Consider the following 15051-nt stretch of genomic DNA (forward strand, 5'->3'; position numbering starts at 1 on the left):
TGATTTCGTCACCCTCCAGACATGACCTGTGTGATCTGGCTGTAGGTCATTCACTTACATTACCATGCTTCCTTTGTGTGGTTCTAGGGATTTTGTTTCTGCAAACTGACTTAAATAATTAGTGTATTTGTTTTCAATACCCCTCACCCCTTATGCAAACCACACTCTGCTTCATTTCAATGGGGAGAACAAGCACCTAGAATTGAGTGCTATGTTTCAAATTTACCATAAGTTCATACTAACATCTAGAAAGCCCTGTCAACTGCTAGGTATGTGGCTATGTATTAAACGCAGTGTACAGCATTTATTTTAAAAAGATTGAAGTTCAGTGTTTCCCAATTATATTTGCATTGACTTTACTATATTTGTTCAACTTCATTTTGGCTGCTTGAACGTACCCTGGGTGTTCAGCATATTTTTAAAGTGATACTTTCATCATAGGAATTGCAGTTCAGCTTGAAAACCATGAGCACTATAAAGTAGATTAAAGGAATTGTTCAGTGTGAAAATAAAAACTGGGTAAATAGATAGGCTGTGCAAAATAAAAAATGTTTCCAATATAGTTAGTTAGCCAAAAATGCAATGTATAAAGGCTGGAGTGATTTGATGTACTGTATAACATGTCAGTCACAACACTACTTTTCAGCTCTCTTGGTTTACACTGACTGGTTACCCTGGTTACCAGGCAGTAACCAATAAGAGACTTGAGGGGGGGCCACATGGGTCATATCTGTTGCTTTTGAATCTGAGCTGAATGCTGAGGATCAATTACAAACTCACTGAACAGAAATGTACCATGTGGCCCCCCTTCAAGTCACTGACTAGCTCAGAGTTATAGAGCTGAAAAGCAGGAAGTTGGATTCTGGCTGTTTTATTAGACATCTGTTTACTCCAGCCTTTATATATTACATTTTTGGCTAACTAACTATACGAGAAACATTTTTTATTTTGCACAGTCTATCTATTTACCCAGTTTTTATTTTCACACTGTACTATTCCTTTAAGCTTGGACATATATTTACTTAAATGTAAACAAAAAATGTTATAGTCAGGTCTGGCGGCATGGGGAAGTGCAGTCTTATGGTTAAGTGTCCTTCCTTTCTCACAAAGCAGTTCTTTCATGCTTTCTAGCTGAGATTCTAACTTTTTTTATAAGGCTCATTTTTATTTCCTGCAACTGACTTTGGCCAGTGATGACTGTTTAAATATGGCTAAATATATAAGTAAAAAAAGCCACATCATCTGAGTCTTCCTTAAAACTACAATTTATTTTTTCACTGTTCTCAAAACATCGCCATACAGCTCGGCTGAGATGCCTGACACGTTTTGGGTATGCACCCTTTAATCATAGGTCCTTAATTATGCAAACAATTTGTGCTTGCACAAAATGTGTCAGGCATTTTGGCCAAGCTGTTTTTAGAAGATTTAATAAATAAATTGTGGATTTAAGGTAGACTCCACTGATGTGGCATTTTTTTGTTCATCCATGAGTGTCGCTTGCAGTTGGAGCATTGCTAGAGACAGCACCTGATTCTGACAGTCAGCATGCAGTGGTAGAATCAACTAGTATGAGGAACAGCCAGTGCAACAATCTTTCTATTATATTAATGTGAAACCATGTGCACATCATTGCCAGACAGTTGCCATTTATGTCAATGAAAGACAGCACAGGTAACATTGTAACATAGTATGTTAGGTTGAAAAAAGACACACGTCCATCAAGTTCAACCTTTGAACTTTTTAACCCGCCTACCTGCTAGTTGATCTAGAGGAAGGTAAAAAACCCCATCTGAAGCCTCTCCAATTTGCCTCAGAGGGGGGAAAAATTCCTTCCTGACTCCAAAATGGCAATCGGACTAGTCCGTGGATCAACTTGTACTATGAGCTATCTTCCATAACCCTGTATTCCCTCACTTGCTAAAAAGCTATCCAACCCCTTCTTAAAGCTATCTAATGTATCAGCCTGTACAACTGATTCAGGGAGAGAATTCCACATCTTCACAGCTCTCACTGTAAAAAAACCTTTCTAAATATTTACGCGGAACCTCTTTTCTTCTAATTGGAATGGGTGACCTTGTGTCGGCTGGAAGGACCAACTGGTAAATAAAGCATTAGAGAGATTATTATATGATCCCCTTATATATTTATACATAGTTATCATATCACCCCTTAAGCGCCTCTTCTCCAGCATGAACATCCCCAATTTGGCCAGTCTTTCCTCATAGCTAAGATTTTCAATACCTTTTACCAGCTTAGTTGCCCTTCTCTGTACCCTCTCTAATACAATAATGTCCTGTTTGAGTGATGGAGACCAAAACTGTATGACGCAAGTCAGTTTTGCATACTTTGTGCATAGTATTTTTACAGTAAAGCCAAAATCACTTCATCATACTTTCCTTTCCTAGGTGTTCTTATCGCTGACTTAGGGGCAGATTTATAAAAAATATAAAATTAAAACTCATCACAGAAAAACTCAGCAATCCTCTGGGATTTTTAGAAGCATGTTTATCGATAGGCGATAGTTAGATTTCACCATTTGATAAATATGCTTCACAAAATCCCTTAGGAATGAATAGAAGTGGGTGTGTTTTTCTGAGATGAGGTCGAATTTCACATTTGAACATTTAACTGAATGTTTTACTCTACTGTGAATGTGTCTGCCAAGATATGACTTTTTTGACTGAAGTTAAGAAACATGCTGGCGCATCGCTACTTTACTTTTTATACCCAGTGAAAAAAACTTGGATTCACTGGACTGCCTAACATATTGTTAGCCCCCAGGGAATCAAGCTTTCCTTGCGCTTTAAGATCAAAAACATATTTTTACTTCATAGTTTTAAGTTTAAAACACAGCGGTAACAGTGGATGGTTTTGAAAGTCCCTTTCTTTAAGCAAACTCAGACTTTTGCCTTGGACAGACAGCAAAGCTATACAGAACAATGTACACTACTTGCCCCACCTTTAACTTTCACACACTGTGGGACCGCTCAGTGAGCAGCTCTCCCAGACCTGGCTGGCCATTCCTTCCATCACGTCACCATCATGCCTTCCCCATGAGCTTTGTTTTGGAATCATTCTAATCTCTCTGCTAAGAAAACATGCGCACGCTAAACACACAACTATAAGATTACACTCTGTGCCCAGTCACTGAGGTCTAGATCCAACAGAACTTGAAGGGCAGACACAATCCTACATATGAGTGAGGAAATCAACACAGATTCTTATTTACATGATTATGATGATTAATGGCAATAAATTAATCAGATGATGGCTAGATAAATTGTTCTTTTATATGGAATATTGTTTAAAAGCAACCGCGACCATCCTCTTGCGGGTAAGAATGGTGCTTTGAAAGCATATTCATAAATAAATATAAAAGGGGAGTGAAGCAGATGATACATTAGAGATGTTGCTACTCACAAATGTATATTAATCCAGCCCCAGTAACTTATTTCTTTGTAGAAGCACACTGCACATGGGGAACGGAAAGATGGGGTGCCCCATACCCTAATTTTCTTATTTTTTGCTGCTATTTTGTTGCACACTGGATAGATGAAAAGGGAAAGGACAGTTACCCTAAATAAATGCATCCACATAATGTATTTTGTTTACAAAAATTTCAGTACAGCAGAATACTGTTTCATGCAGTATTGCAATTATGCCAACATCTATGTACTGTATTTCTGATAAGAGATGAGGAAGTACAATCTTCACCGCTATAGGGGTTCTGGTAAGATTCCATCATGAATTTCTTCCTATTGTGGAAGAGAATGCCACCCATTTGATTACAAAGCTACAATGATGTTTTGTGGCTTAAAGGAGAAGTAGAGCTTTATAATTAAGGAGGCTAGAAATGCTACACATTATGTTTTGGGCTTTTGTACAGGGCCAGTACAGAGGAAACTCCAAAGTTGCCTCTAGTAGCTCCCTGTCTGCTTTTCTGATGATTTACAGTACATACTGACTAAGACCAATCTGCAGCATGTATATGATATCAAATTTACAAAAAAAAGGCTGATTAGTACTTAGGGATGCATCAACTGCAGGATTTGGCCAAATCCAATCTGAATCTTTAAAATCACATGACTTTTTCATCTCATATGTGCATGGTTCTCTTTAGCCCTTTCTTTGTATATGCAAATTAGGGTTCGGATTCGGCTTGGAATTTAGCTGAATCTTTCATGAAGGTTTCGGCCAAATCCCAAAATAGTGGATTTGGTGCATCCCTAATATTAATTCACAGCCAGAAGACAATGAATCAAAGAAACCAGCGTGTTCTACATAAGAACACAGTGAGCATATGCAGTTTCACTGACACTCAAAAATGTCAACAACTCTCAGGGCTTGGAACATTACTGATATCGAGCTGCTGAACTTCTATGCTGGCACAGTAAGATTAGTAAATAATATACAGCATTTCTAGCCATATTAATTTTTTGGCTCGGGTGCTCATAGTATGCTAAAAGAATTGATCCAATCAAAAGCTTTGGCTTACAGCTTTAGCTCACCTTTTGAATCTCTGAACATATGGTTGGAGATCCAGGCATACACAGTAAGAGCTGCCTGGACACTGGGCACCCTGTAAGTCCCTGAATGTTACTATACCCTCGTTTTTTATCTCACAGTTTATTGTGCTGGGAAGTGCATGACTTGACTTTTTGTCTGTGATGTACATAAACTGGGGATTGTGGGGGCAATGGGTGTGGGCTACAGTTTTGTGCATAGAATAATGCGAGCTAAATGGGGCTAAAGATGGTTAGATAACTAGGGAAAATTGGGGCAGCATTGTGGCTAAATGATTATTAGCTAAATTGTATTTTGAATTTGTATTGCTAAATTCTTTTAAGGCAAACTACAATAGAGCAGTTACAGCTAATGGTCAGTGATGCAGTTGAAGTTGGTGACATTTACCTCCAAAATATGAACAAAGGGAATGGCCTAAGCATACAGTAAGCTATGACTTCATATTTAACTCCACTTAATTTGCCACAAATCACTCTGTATTCACTCTGTATTCTGTACTGCTCATTTTTGGCAGCACTGTATACATGCAGGCCTGGATTTCTAACCTGCGCTACCCTAGGGCAGATGATCCCTTTGCCCACTTCTCCCCGGCCCCCCTCCCCACAAGTTTGTTCACATGCATGCAAGTTTCCAATCATCAGGACTGTAGAGATGGGGACTTCGCACAGGAGATTTAAAAAGCTATGAACTCACCTGCGTGTTCTCAATGCTCCAGAAAAAAAATTTAACATGGCTGGATGGCATGCTATTCTAGGCTTGGGACTTTAAGGCCTTCCCACAAATCCGGTCCTGGGCACGTGGGCATCCCCTCATCCTTTATTGAGCATTCCACTGAGAGTGTGCTTGCTGGGAAGTGACAAGGTATGCAAGGTATGAGTGAGCCCTGTAATTTGGATTACTATTTTAGACTCAATTCAAAGTATTATTGAAAATAGATCATATTTGGCATCCAGAGACAATTGCAATTTTGGGAAAAAAAATGATTAAGGAAGTATTGCTGCCACAATGTATTCTAAAGCAGTCAGAGGGTAAGTGCCTGCCCACACAGTACATTGCAATATGACTTTTCCTCTCACTAGAATGACTAATTCCAGATAGAGTTTACATTATTTGCTACATTTTACTTGCCTTGTAAAACAGGCAGGGGATGATCCATTCAATTTCTCCATACCTAGATAGACAACAGGATCGCACAAATGTGCAAGAGAAATGTTGCAAAACAATATTTGGTGATCTTATCAACTTTGAACGCTTCAGAGCTCCTTATTAAGCAGTTCAAATTCACCAGATTTCTCCACTCCATTCAAAGATTGAAATCATATGGCAATTGTAAGATCTTGACCTTTCTGCTGTGTGTGGGGCAGGGCCTAGAATTCCCAGACCCTGGCTGTCCAGTATCTCCTTCCTACAAAAAAAAAAACCTACTTCTGCTGTTGGATTTTTTTTGTCATTCCTGGACCCAAGGGGGAAGGGGGTGGGGGTGAAGAATTTGAAATTGAATTATGCTATCTGGGCTTGCCAGTTTTCACCCATGATACAGCATTTGCAAATTTCTTTGACTGAAAACTCCCTCTATTGAAAATATTTATGAAAGGGCAGAAACTCATATTTTAATGAGAATCAGACATTTTGCCTCGAACTGATGAGTTCAGGAGAACTCATCAGTTCGATAAACTTATAGAAATGTTTACAGTTCTGGTAAACTGCACCCCCATATTTTTAACAAATATTCCAGTGTTCCACGTTATTCTGTTCTATAAACATGTATACATTTTTACAGTTCTTATCTGGTCTGGTAAACCGAACATCCTTAATTATAACAAATGTTCCAGTGTTCTACTGTAAATAGTAAAGTAGGCTGCTAATGAACAAGTGTTTCATTGTGCTACAGTAATATTGGCAATTATCATTAAATAAATCATGCCTATCTAATGTACCATTGTATTTAAAGCAAAACCAAGTTCAGTTTTGTGTTTATACTTGAAAACTAATTGTTAATCATTATATTCACATGTGGTACTTGTATGATTTTTTTCAGATGTCACAGATACTCCAACCATCCCTATAACTGCCACATCCATCCTTTCAAGTGAAACTCAAAATACAGAAAGGAGCGCCGCAACCACAGAGCATAACACAGTGTCAGTGGACCTCACACAGACTGTGACAGTGTCACAAAATTCAACAGACTTGAGTAAGAATTATTACATCTATGATGTATAGCTGTGTTGTTATTATGCACTTGTAGTGGCTATGTATTTTACCACTTAGTTTTGTATATATAAAATACATTCTGGGAAAAACAGAACAGAATAATGAAGTGGACATAATTAATTCAGAAAGCCTTTGCATTTGAACCTATTTAATTAATGACAATGTGGATGGTTTTTGCTTCTGTGTGGCCTTGAGGCAGAAAATAGCACTGACTGGCACCTCTCTGATAGGTGACCAAAGTGGAGCGGGAACTCTAAAACGAGAAGATCATAGGTTACCTCTTACCACAAAACCCCTACCCATCCCACCCATTAGCCAGCAAGAAAGCAGGACAGAATAAAAACTAACTACTGATTTCTTTAACTAGGTAAGATCCTCATTCCAAAGTTTAGTAAACCTACCAAAGTCCAAATATGAGAGTGCACTACATGGCTAATGCATGTAAAAAATGTTCTTGTTTTGCCCTAATAATGAAATACATTCAGCAAAACAATATAATAAACAGTCTTAAAATATCCTTAGAATGGACATTAGGTGATAATTATGGTGACAGCTTTTCTAGCACATGCCATTAAGCACCCTGGAACCTCTAATACCATTGCAACATACCCTAGGACGATAAGACAGTTGCTAATGTGGTGCCACTATTCAAAAAGGGATACACTAACATCAGTGGTAGGAATGCTTTTCAAGGGGTATTAAGGGATAAAATACTTGAATTCATTGCAAATAATAATACTATGAGTTTGTGCCAGCATGGATTTATGAGCAACAGATCTTGCCAGACTAATTTGATTGTCTTTTATGAGGAGATGAGCAGGGACCTCGACTCTGGGATGGCAGTGAATGAAATACACTTAGATTTTGCTAAAGCATTTGATACAATACTACAGATAAGGTTATTGGTTAAATTAAGGAATATTGACCTGGAACATAGTATTTGTACTTGGATAGAGAACTGGCCGAAGGATAGACTACAAAGAGTGGTGGTAAATGGAACAATTTCTAATTTAACCAGTGTTGTTAGTGGCGTACCGCAGGGGTCTGTCCTTAGTCCTTTGATTTTTAACTTGTTTATTAATGACTTGGAGGTGGATATTGAAACTACTGTTCCTATTTTTGCTGATGATACTAATGTGCAATATCGTGCATGATGCTGCCAATTTGCAGGTTTGACTAAATTGGAAAACTGGCCCACGAACTGGAAAATGAGGTTCACTGTCAAAATGTACAAGGGTATGCACTTTGGTGGAAATAATATAAATGCTAGTTATACACTAAATGGCAGCGTGTTGGATATTTCCTTAATTGAGAGGATCTGGGTATTTTTGTAGATAACAAGTTGTCTAATTCCGTTGTTATTCTGTTGCTACTAAAGCAAATAAAGTTCTGTCTTGAAAATGGCATTAAACTCAAGGGATGAAAACATAATTATGCCTCTTTATAGGTCCCTGGTAAGGCCTCACCTGGAGTAGGCAGTGCAGTATTGGGCTCCAGTCCTAAGAGAGAGTGCAGAGATGTGCAACTAAATTGGTTATAGGGATTTAAATTATGTGGGTAGACTGTCAAGGTTGGGGTTGTTTTCACTGGAAAAAAGACACTTGCAAGGGGACATGATTACTCCTTACAAGTTAAAGCAGTGTAGGTGGTTCTTCACAGTGAGGACAGTGATGTTGTGGAATGCCGTTGGCTGATGTTGTGATGGCTGATTCTGTTAATGCTTTTAATAGGGGCTTGGATGGTTTCTTGGACAAACATAATACCACTGACTATTGTGATACCAAAATCTACAATTAGTATAGATATTGGTATACACAGTTGTGTTTAGAATAATAGCTCTGAATTCACTAACCTGATGAATCACAGTTTTTGGTAGAAATTATATTTCTACATAGCAAATAATTTACTAGTAGGTGTAGTAGAGTAATAGAAAACCAACAGACCCAACAGTCATGACATGCATGCTGCTGATTCTGTGTAATTGAATCATTAATTGAGGCTTAGTGTTAAAAATTATAATAGCAATTTCCAAATAATAGCAGTGTGGAGTTCAATTAGTAAACTCGTTCATTCTCGAAAAAACAGGTGTCAATTATGGCCCTTATTTAAGGAAGGAAGGCAGCAAATGTTGTGCATGCTGGTTATAGTGCATTTCTCTCTGAAAATCTGAGTAAAATAGGTAGTTCTAGACATTGTTCAGAAGAACAGCGTACTTTGATTAAAAAGTTTTGGAGAGGGGGAAACATATAAAGAAGTGCAGAAATTGATGGGCTGCTCCGTTAAAATGATCTTAAAGGCTTTAAAATAGCAAACAAAACCAGAAAGACGTGGAAGACTACCATTCGAATGGATTGAAGAAGATAGAAGAATAGCCAAAATGAAAAAGCCTCAGCCAATGATCGGCTCCAGGTAGATCAAAGAAGGTCTAACGTTACCTGTGCAGCACGCTGAAAGCAGGGGGCCCAGCTAATCAAGTAAGTGAAGCATGGCCGGGCCCCCCCTTAGACACAAAATCCTGCGGGCCTGGGACAACTGTCCCCCCTGTGACCCCCTGATGGCGGCCCTGGGTTGGTGTGAGTGTGTATAAATATGGGCACTGGGTTTTATTTGGAGGGGTTGAACTTGATGGACTTTGGTCTTTATTCAACCCAACTTAACTATGTAACTAACTAAATGTCATGATGCCCTGCTTAGTAAGAAGTCTGGGGTCCAGAGTGGATAGAAGCTCCTCAGCTTGATAGAAGAACTAAAATGTTCTGAAAGCTTGCTATGATTATCTTATTTAGCCAATAAAGGTATCACCTTTATACCATCCTTTTTGTTATTTTTTTGCCCTGATAGAAGGTACAAAATGCCACATGTATTATCATTCTCATTCAGTCGGGACCTTTTTCTAGCTGTTCTTATCAGCACCAGTGTTGAGAGCATCTGTGGATAAATCATGATAATGTAAACAAAATGAATGTAAATTGCAAAAGTGCTTAGATGAGAAATTTTAAGAATTTTACATTAAGTATGAGAGTTTAGTTCCCATTACATTGAGGTGTGTGTATCATTTACAAATTCTTTGTTTCATTTCAGCAACTCTGGCAGATATACATTCAACAACCATTTCAGAGACTTTCACACCGTCTGCTCCCAACGCCACAACTTTAGGTGCTTCTCTAAACCCGAATATGATTTCAGATTCTTCGGACTCATCTACAGCCACAGCCACAATCTTGTTTATTCAGAATAGCTCAAATATTCCAGAAACCACATATTCCTCAACTCTTGACAGCACTCAGCCAACAGTAGAAACAGAAAGTCAGAAGAACTCCACGGAACCAGTAACAGTTGTAAGCATGTTCCCAGTGTTCAATCAGTGTTTTGTATTCTAATCACAATGGTTCCATTTCCTCAGAAATAATTCCAGTCTGTATTTTGCTTTCACATCATTCTAAATTGCAATTATAGTAAATAAAGCTTAGTTAAAGGAGAGAAGGAAAATGAAAACAGGCAGATTTGTTTGTACTGTAAGAAATGATTTTAACAAACAGATTCCCTTAACACAGAATATCCATTAGGTAGTGATTGCCGGCATCAGCTCATTAATCCAAACATCCCTTTACTCTTCACTTTATAATCATCAATATTCACAGTGCTGCTTACATGGAAACTTAATTGCATCTTGACTGGAGAAAACACACAGAAGGTTCTAAACAGACTTAACTTGGAGCAAAACAAGCAAAGTTAATTCTAGCAAAAAAAGAAATCCTTAATTAAGGGCCTATATAAGACTAACCAAGTTTTTCGCTTGAGCACTCTTAAATGAAACTCCTCATGGAGTTTTCTAACTTGCACAGAGTTTGGGGTTGAAAAACTTTGTCAATTTCTATTATTTTACCAAACTTTTGAAACAAAGAAAACCTAAAAGCTGTCGATTTTGCTTTTTTTGTGGCCCAAAACCCAGTGTGAGTTAAGAAACTTAAGGTTTCCTTAATCATTGGTCAAAAAGCTTGAGCAATCTTAAATAGGGCCCTTAGACGACAATTTATCAAATTTGTGATTTTTATTTAGAGGTTTTTCTCAACCCTTGCTAAACTCAAATTTAAAAAAATAGGGGTGTGTAAATATGAAAAGCACGATTGAATAATAAAAACCTCTGAAAAAGAATATGAAAACCTCAAAACCCTTTGTTTTTATAAGAATTTTAGTGTGAATAAATTAAAAAAAAAAACACAAAAACCTCTCAAAGCAAAGAAAAATGTTCCAATTGGAAAAGTACAGCTCTCACTGACTTCCACATGACCTTGCCAACTTTTAGATGGAGACGTTCTTCTTGGTTTTTACACTTATTAAATAACAATTTTTTGGTGGGAGAGTAATTATTTTTATACCCAATTTTTAGTGCTCAAATGTTTCATTTGCAGAAACAAAAAAATATGAACACTAGATATAAATCAGCCCCCTAGTGTGGCATTTTCTTTAGTAATAACTTGTTCAATTGATTTTGCAAAGAAGTGTGTATTTTGGCACATTGGCATAATAGTTTTAAATCCCTGTGTTGTTTAAAGGGTAAGGCATTTTTTAGTAGCAGTATGCACAAAATGTTGCTGTCTTAAATATATTGATAATGGGTTGAGTGCAGAGGACCTCTTGTAGTTGACTATATGTATTTTGTGGTCACACCCTCATTGCACCCCCGCCTAATGGTTTTTAAAAAATAGTGGTGAGCACAACTTTCCCTTGTTTGTTATAGTTATACAGGAGCAGTGACCAGCTCCATGTTGTAGCTCCCACCCTTCCCAGCTATAGTCAGGTGATCCCACTGGTGTCTAATAAAAGGGCAGCCAAGTTTGGGAGTTTTACTTTGAAAGCAGCTAGTAAGTTGCAGGTAAAACTTAGTCCCTTTGTAAAATGTATAATTAAGCAATTGAATTCTTAATGAATCAGATGAAAATTAAGCGTAGGACTGGCCAGATATGGGATGACTTTGACGTAGTTGGCCAGCTTAAATATATTGCAATATATGGACAAACAATCCCTGTGTTGTTTAAAGGTTAAGGCATTTTTTAGTAGCAGTATGCACAAAATGTCGCTGTCTTAAATATATTGATAATGGGTTGAGTGCAGAGGACCTCTTGTAGTTGACTATATGTATTTTGTGGTCACACCCTCATTGCACCCCCGCCTAATGGTTTTTAAAAAATAGTGGTGAGCACAACTTTCCCTTGTTTGTTATACCTCTTATCTCAAACCCTTGGGGAAATGTTTTTTTTTAATACAAATAATGAGTCTTTAACATGAAGAAACCATACTAGGGACCATACATGTTATGGCCACGTCTCTTTTGTAACAGAGGTGTATATATACCTATTATTTTCCCAGGGTGCACTGATTATATTACCCAGTAACTTGATAACACTGAAAATTCAGAGGGAGCTCCTCCGGGTATAAAATATACCAGTTAAGTACAGAAAACCATGTTAGAATGGAAGAATCCCTGTACTGAGCGCTCACACAAGTATACTATTGTCAAAAAAAGCTCATTTTATTATTAAAAATATGTGCAAAAAAAGTCAGTGACAGGTTTAGTCAGTCCTAAACCATTTCTTTAGCCTAAGTATCCGGGTACTGAAGGAAACTTAGTTTCCCTTACACACACTTATAATTCAGTGTGTACACTACTTGTCATTTGATATATGTTAGCTAGTTATTAGTGAAGAACTCCCTATATTACTTATCCATACACCAGTTCTCATTTATAAAACACTAATAATACAAAATAATTTATCATAGAAACAACTGAATAATAAAAAAGGGGATCTCAAGGCACCGGACGGTACACACAAGTGTAACAAGAATTCTCACCTACCACCGGTGGTTCAATTCAGTTGCTGCTATGACTAATTATTTTGTATTATTAGTGTTTTATAAATAAAAACTTGGTTTTGGATAAGTAATTTAAGGAGTTCTTCACTAATTACTAGCTAACATTTATCAAATGACAAGTAGTGTACACACTAGATTATCAGTGTATGTGGGTGAAACTAAAGTTTCCCTCAGTACCAGGTACTTAGGCTAAAGCAATGGTTTAGGATCACTGGGGGTCATTTATAAAGTTTGTGCAGTGCATATTTTTTTCGCTAATGGCTGTATTGCCCATGTTAAAATATTGCCCATGTTAAAATATTGCACTGATGTTCCCGTCTTTTAGTTTTTCTTGCAAATTTTTATTGCTCAAAAACTATTCTCAAATGAGATGGGTGTTTGCGTGAGTGCAGGCACTGTGCCAGGTCATTGTGTGTGAAAATAGTGTTAACAGTAATTAAACTCGCAACTGTTTTGCAAAAATTTTCTCCACCACCAAAGTCGTGGCAAAACTCAAACGCAGAGTGTTCTCATAAATATTCACAGTTTGAGATTATTACATACTTTAAAATCTATTGACATTCGAAGGGGCAGATTTATCAACGGTCGAATTTCGAAGTTGAAAATACTTCAAAATTTGACCATCTAATTTAATTACTTCGACTTCAAATATCGAAGTCGAAGTTTTTTTTTCATCGAATTTGCCCATTTGCGGTCAAAGTAAAATTGTTCGAACGATTCGAAGGATTTCAGCGATCGATCGAACGATTTTTCTTTGACTTTAAAAACTTAGAAAACTGCTCTAGAAGGCCCCCATAGGCTAACATAGCACTTCGGCAGGTTTAATTTGGCAAAGTATTGAAGTCAAAGTTTTTTTAAAGAGACAGTACTTCGATTATCGAATGGTCGAATATTCAACTATTTTACATCGAATCAAAGTCGAAGTCGTGGTATTATTTTGAATTTCAAATTTTTTTACTTCAAAAATTCCCTCGAATTCACTTCGACCCTTGATAAATCTGCCCCTTAGTGTGAAAAAATATTTGCAATTCTGTTTGCACATTAAATACACCACTCTTATCCAGCTTTATAATATAGCCATGCAAAGGGCAAATATCTTCACTATGCGAATCATTCTGCTCTGTGCTAACTTTATACATGAGCCCCACTGACTTTTCTGCACATGTTTACAAGTGAATGTTTTTCAAAGTTGTAATAATAAAGTGACCTTTTCTGATTTTTCTGATAACAGTATATTAGTATGAACCCTCAATACGGGGATTCTTCCGTTGCAGCGCGGTTTTCTGTACTTAATTCACATCTCTGTTGTTCTACTTGTTGGGACCAACATGGATCACATGCTGAATTGACAGATGAAATTTCCAAAGCTGTTTGACAAACTGACCAATATCAATATTCGTTGGGATATGATTATTACTGCTCATTGTTATTTTCTTGTTTCAATTACAGACTTGCAGCAACCTCAGAAACCATAAAACTAATGCAGAGGTGGTTTGTTTTGAATACCAGGAGAAAGTCAAGTGTGTAAGTATAACAAATAACTAAAAAGTAACTGTCTCTTTCTCCATCATTAGAACGCTTACTGCATACAGTATATACATTATGGCAATTATTATTTATTCAAATAAAGCTTATGTCACTCACAGCATTTTACCACTGTTGTATTTGTGGCAGGGAAGAAATATTTTACAATACCTAATAGGCAGTGCAGACTGCACTCGCATTTCAGTGCACACAAAAGAAACATTTGAAACAAGTGTGCATCTTTAGGTTGAAATACACCCCAAATACATAGTGATAAGCAGTTTCCAGTATGAACGACAGTCTGCTGTGGCAGTATGGGTCCCATGACTTGAGCTTTTCAAACTTTTTTGTCTCAAGTGCCTTTAAAAACTTGAGGTTTAATCAACTGCCACCTATGCAAAACAAGTAAATGTGCACAATCGTCATGTTTTTTTCTAATGTGCAGCATTTCATAACAGTTACACCACAGACCCACTAAATTTTGAGGAGTTAACCAGCATTGAGCATTTCATGGTGCAAGGTTGAATGAGATGAGGTGGCAAATAAGCCCTGGAGTTGTACTAATAATGGCAGATCAAGACTTTCATTTGATTGGCTGTTCAATTAACAGTGTTGACAGTGGATGTCAGGGAAGGAGCTTTCTGAAATTGGGAGGTTGTAGATGATGGGATGCTTGTACATATGAACACGTCCTCCCTCTGCTTGCTAATCCCATTCCTTGTGGTTTTCTGGCTCTGCAGGAATCACTGCACTATGATATCATGACAATGGATGCCAACCATTTAATTGTCATTTACCAGCAATCCAATCTCTAGTGAGATCAGATTGTTCAGTACTGAAGGGATATGAGGTGGGAGATATTGGGCTAATCCAATTGTGTGCCTTAGGGCCCAACAATCGGATCACAATGCAGGA

The 15051-nt window shown here is 37.4% G+C and overlaps 1 protein-coding gene across 1 annotated transcript in view; it reads left to right on the forward strand.

Annotated features, from left to right (window-relative positions):
* Positions 1-15051, forward strand: part of LOC108709385 (hematopoietic progenitor cell antigen CD34) — a 38932-nt gene that overhangs the window by 8302 nt on the left and 15579 nt on the right. Inside the window, exons 4-6 of the mRNA XM_041584718.1 lie at positions 6563-6718; positions 9820-10076; positions 14062-14136. Of these exons, the coding sequence (XP_041440652.1) occupies positions 6563-6718; positions 9820-10076; positions 14062-14136 (488 nt within the window). The remainder of the gene's footprint in view (positions 1-6562; positions 6719-9819; positions 10077-14061; positions 14137-15051) is intronic.

This window comes from Xenopus laevis, chromosome 2S (genome assembly GCF_017654675.1).
Source record: "Xenopus laevis strain J_2021 chromosome 2S, Xenopus_laevis_v10.1, whole genome shotgun sequence".
Classification (NCBI taxonomy): domain Eukaryota; kingdom Metazoa; phylum Chordata; class Amphibia; order Anura; family Pipidae; genus Xenopus; species Xenopus laevis.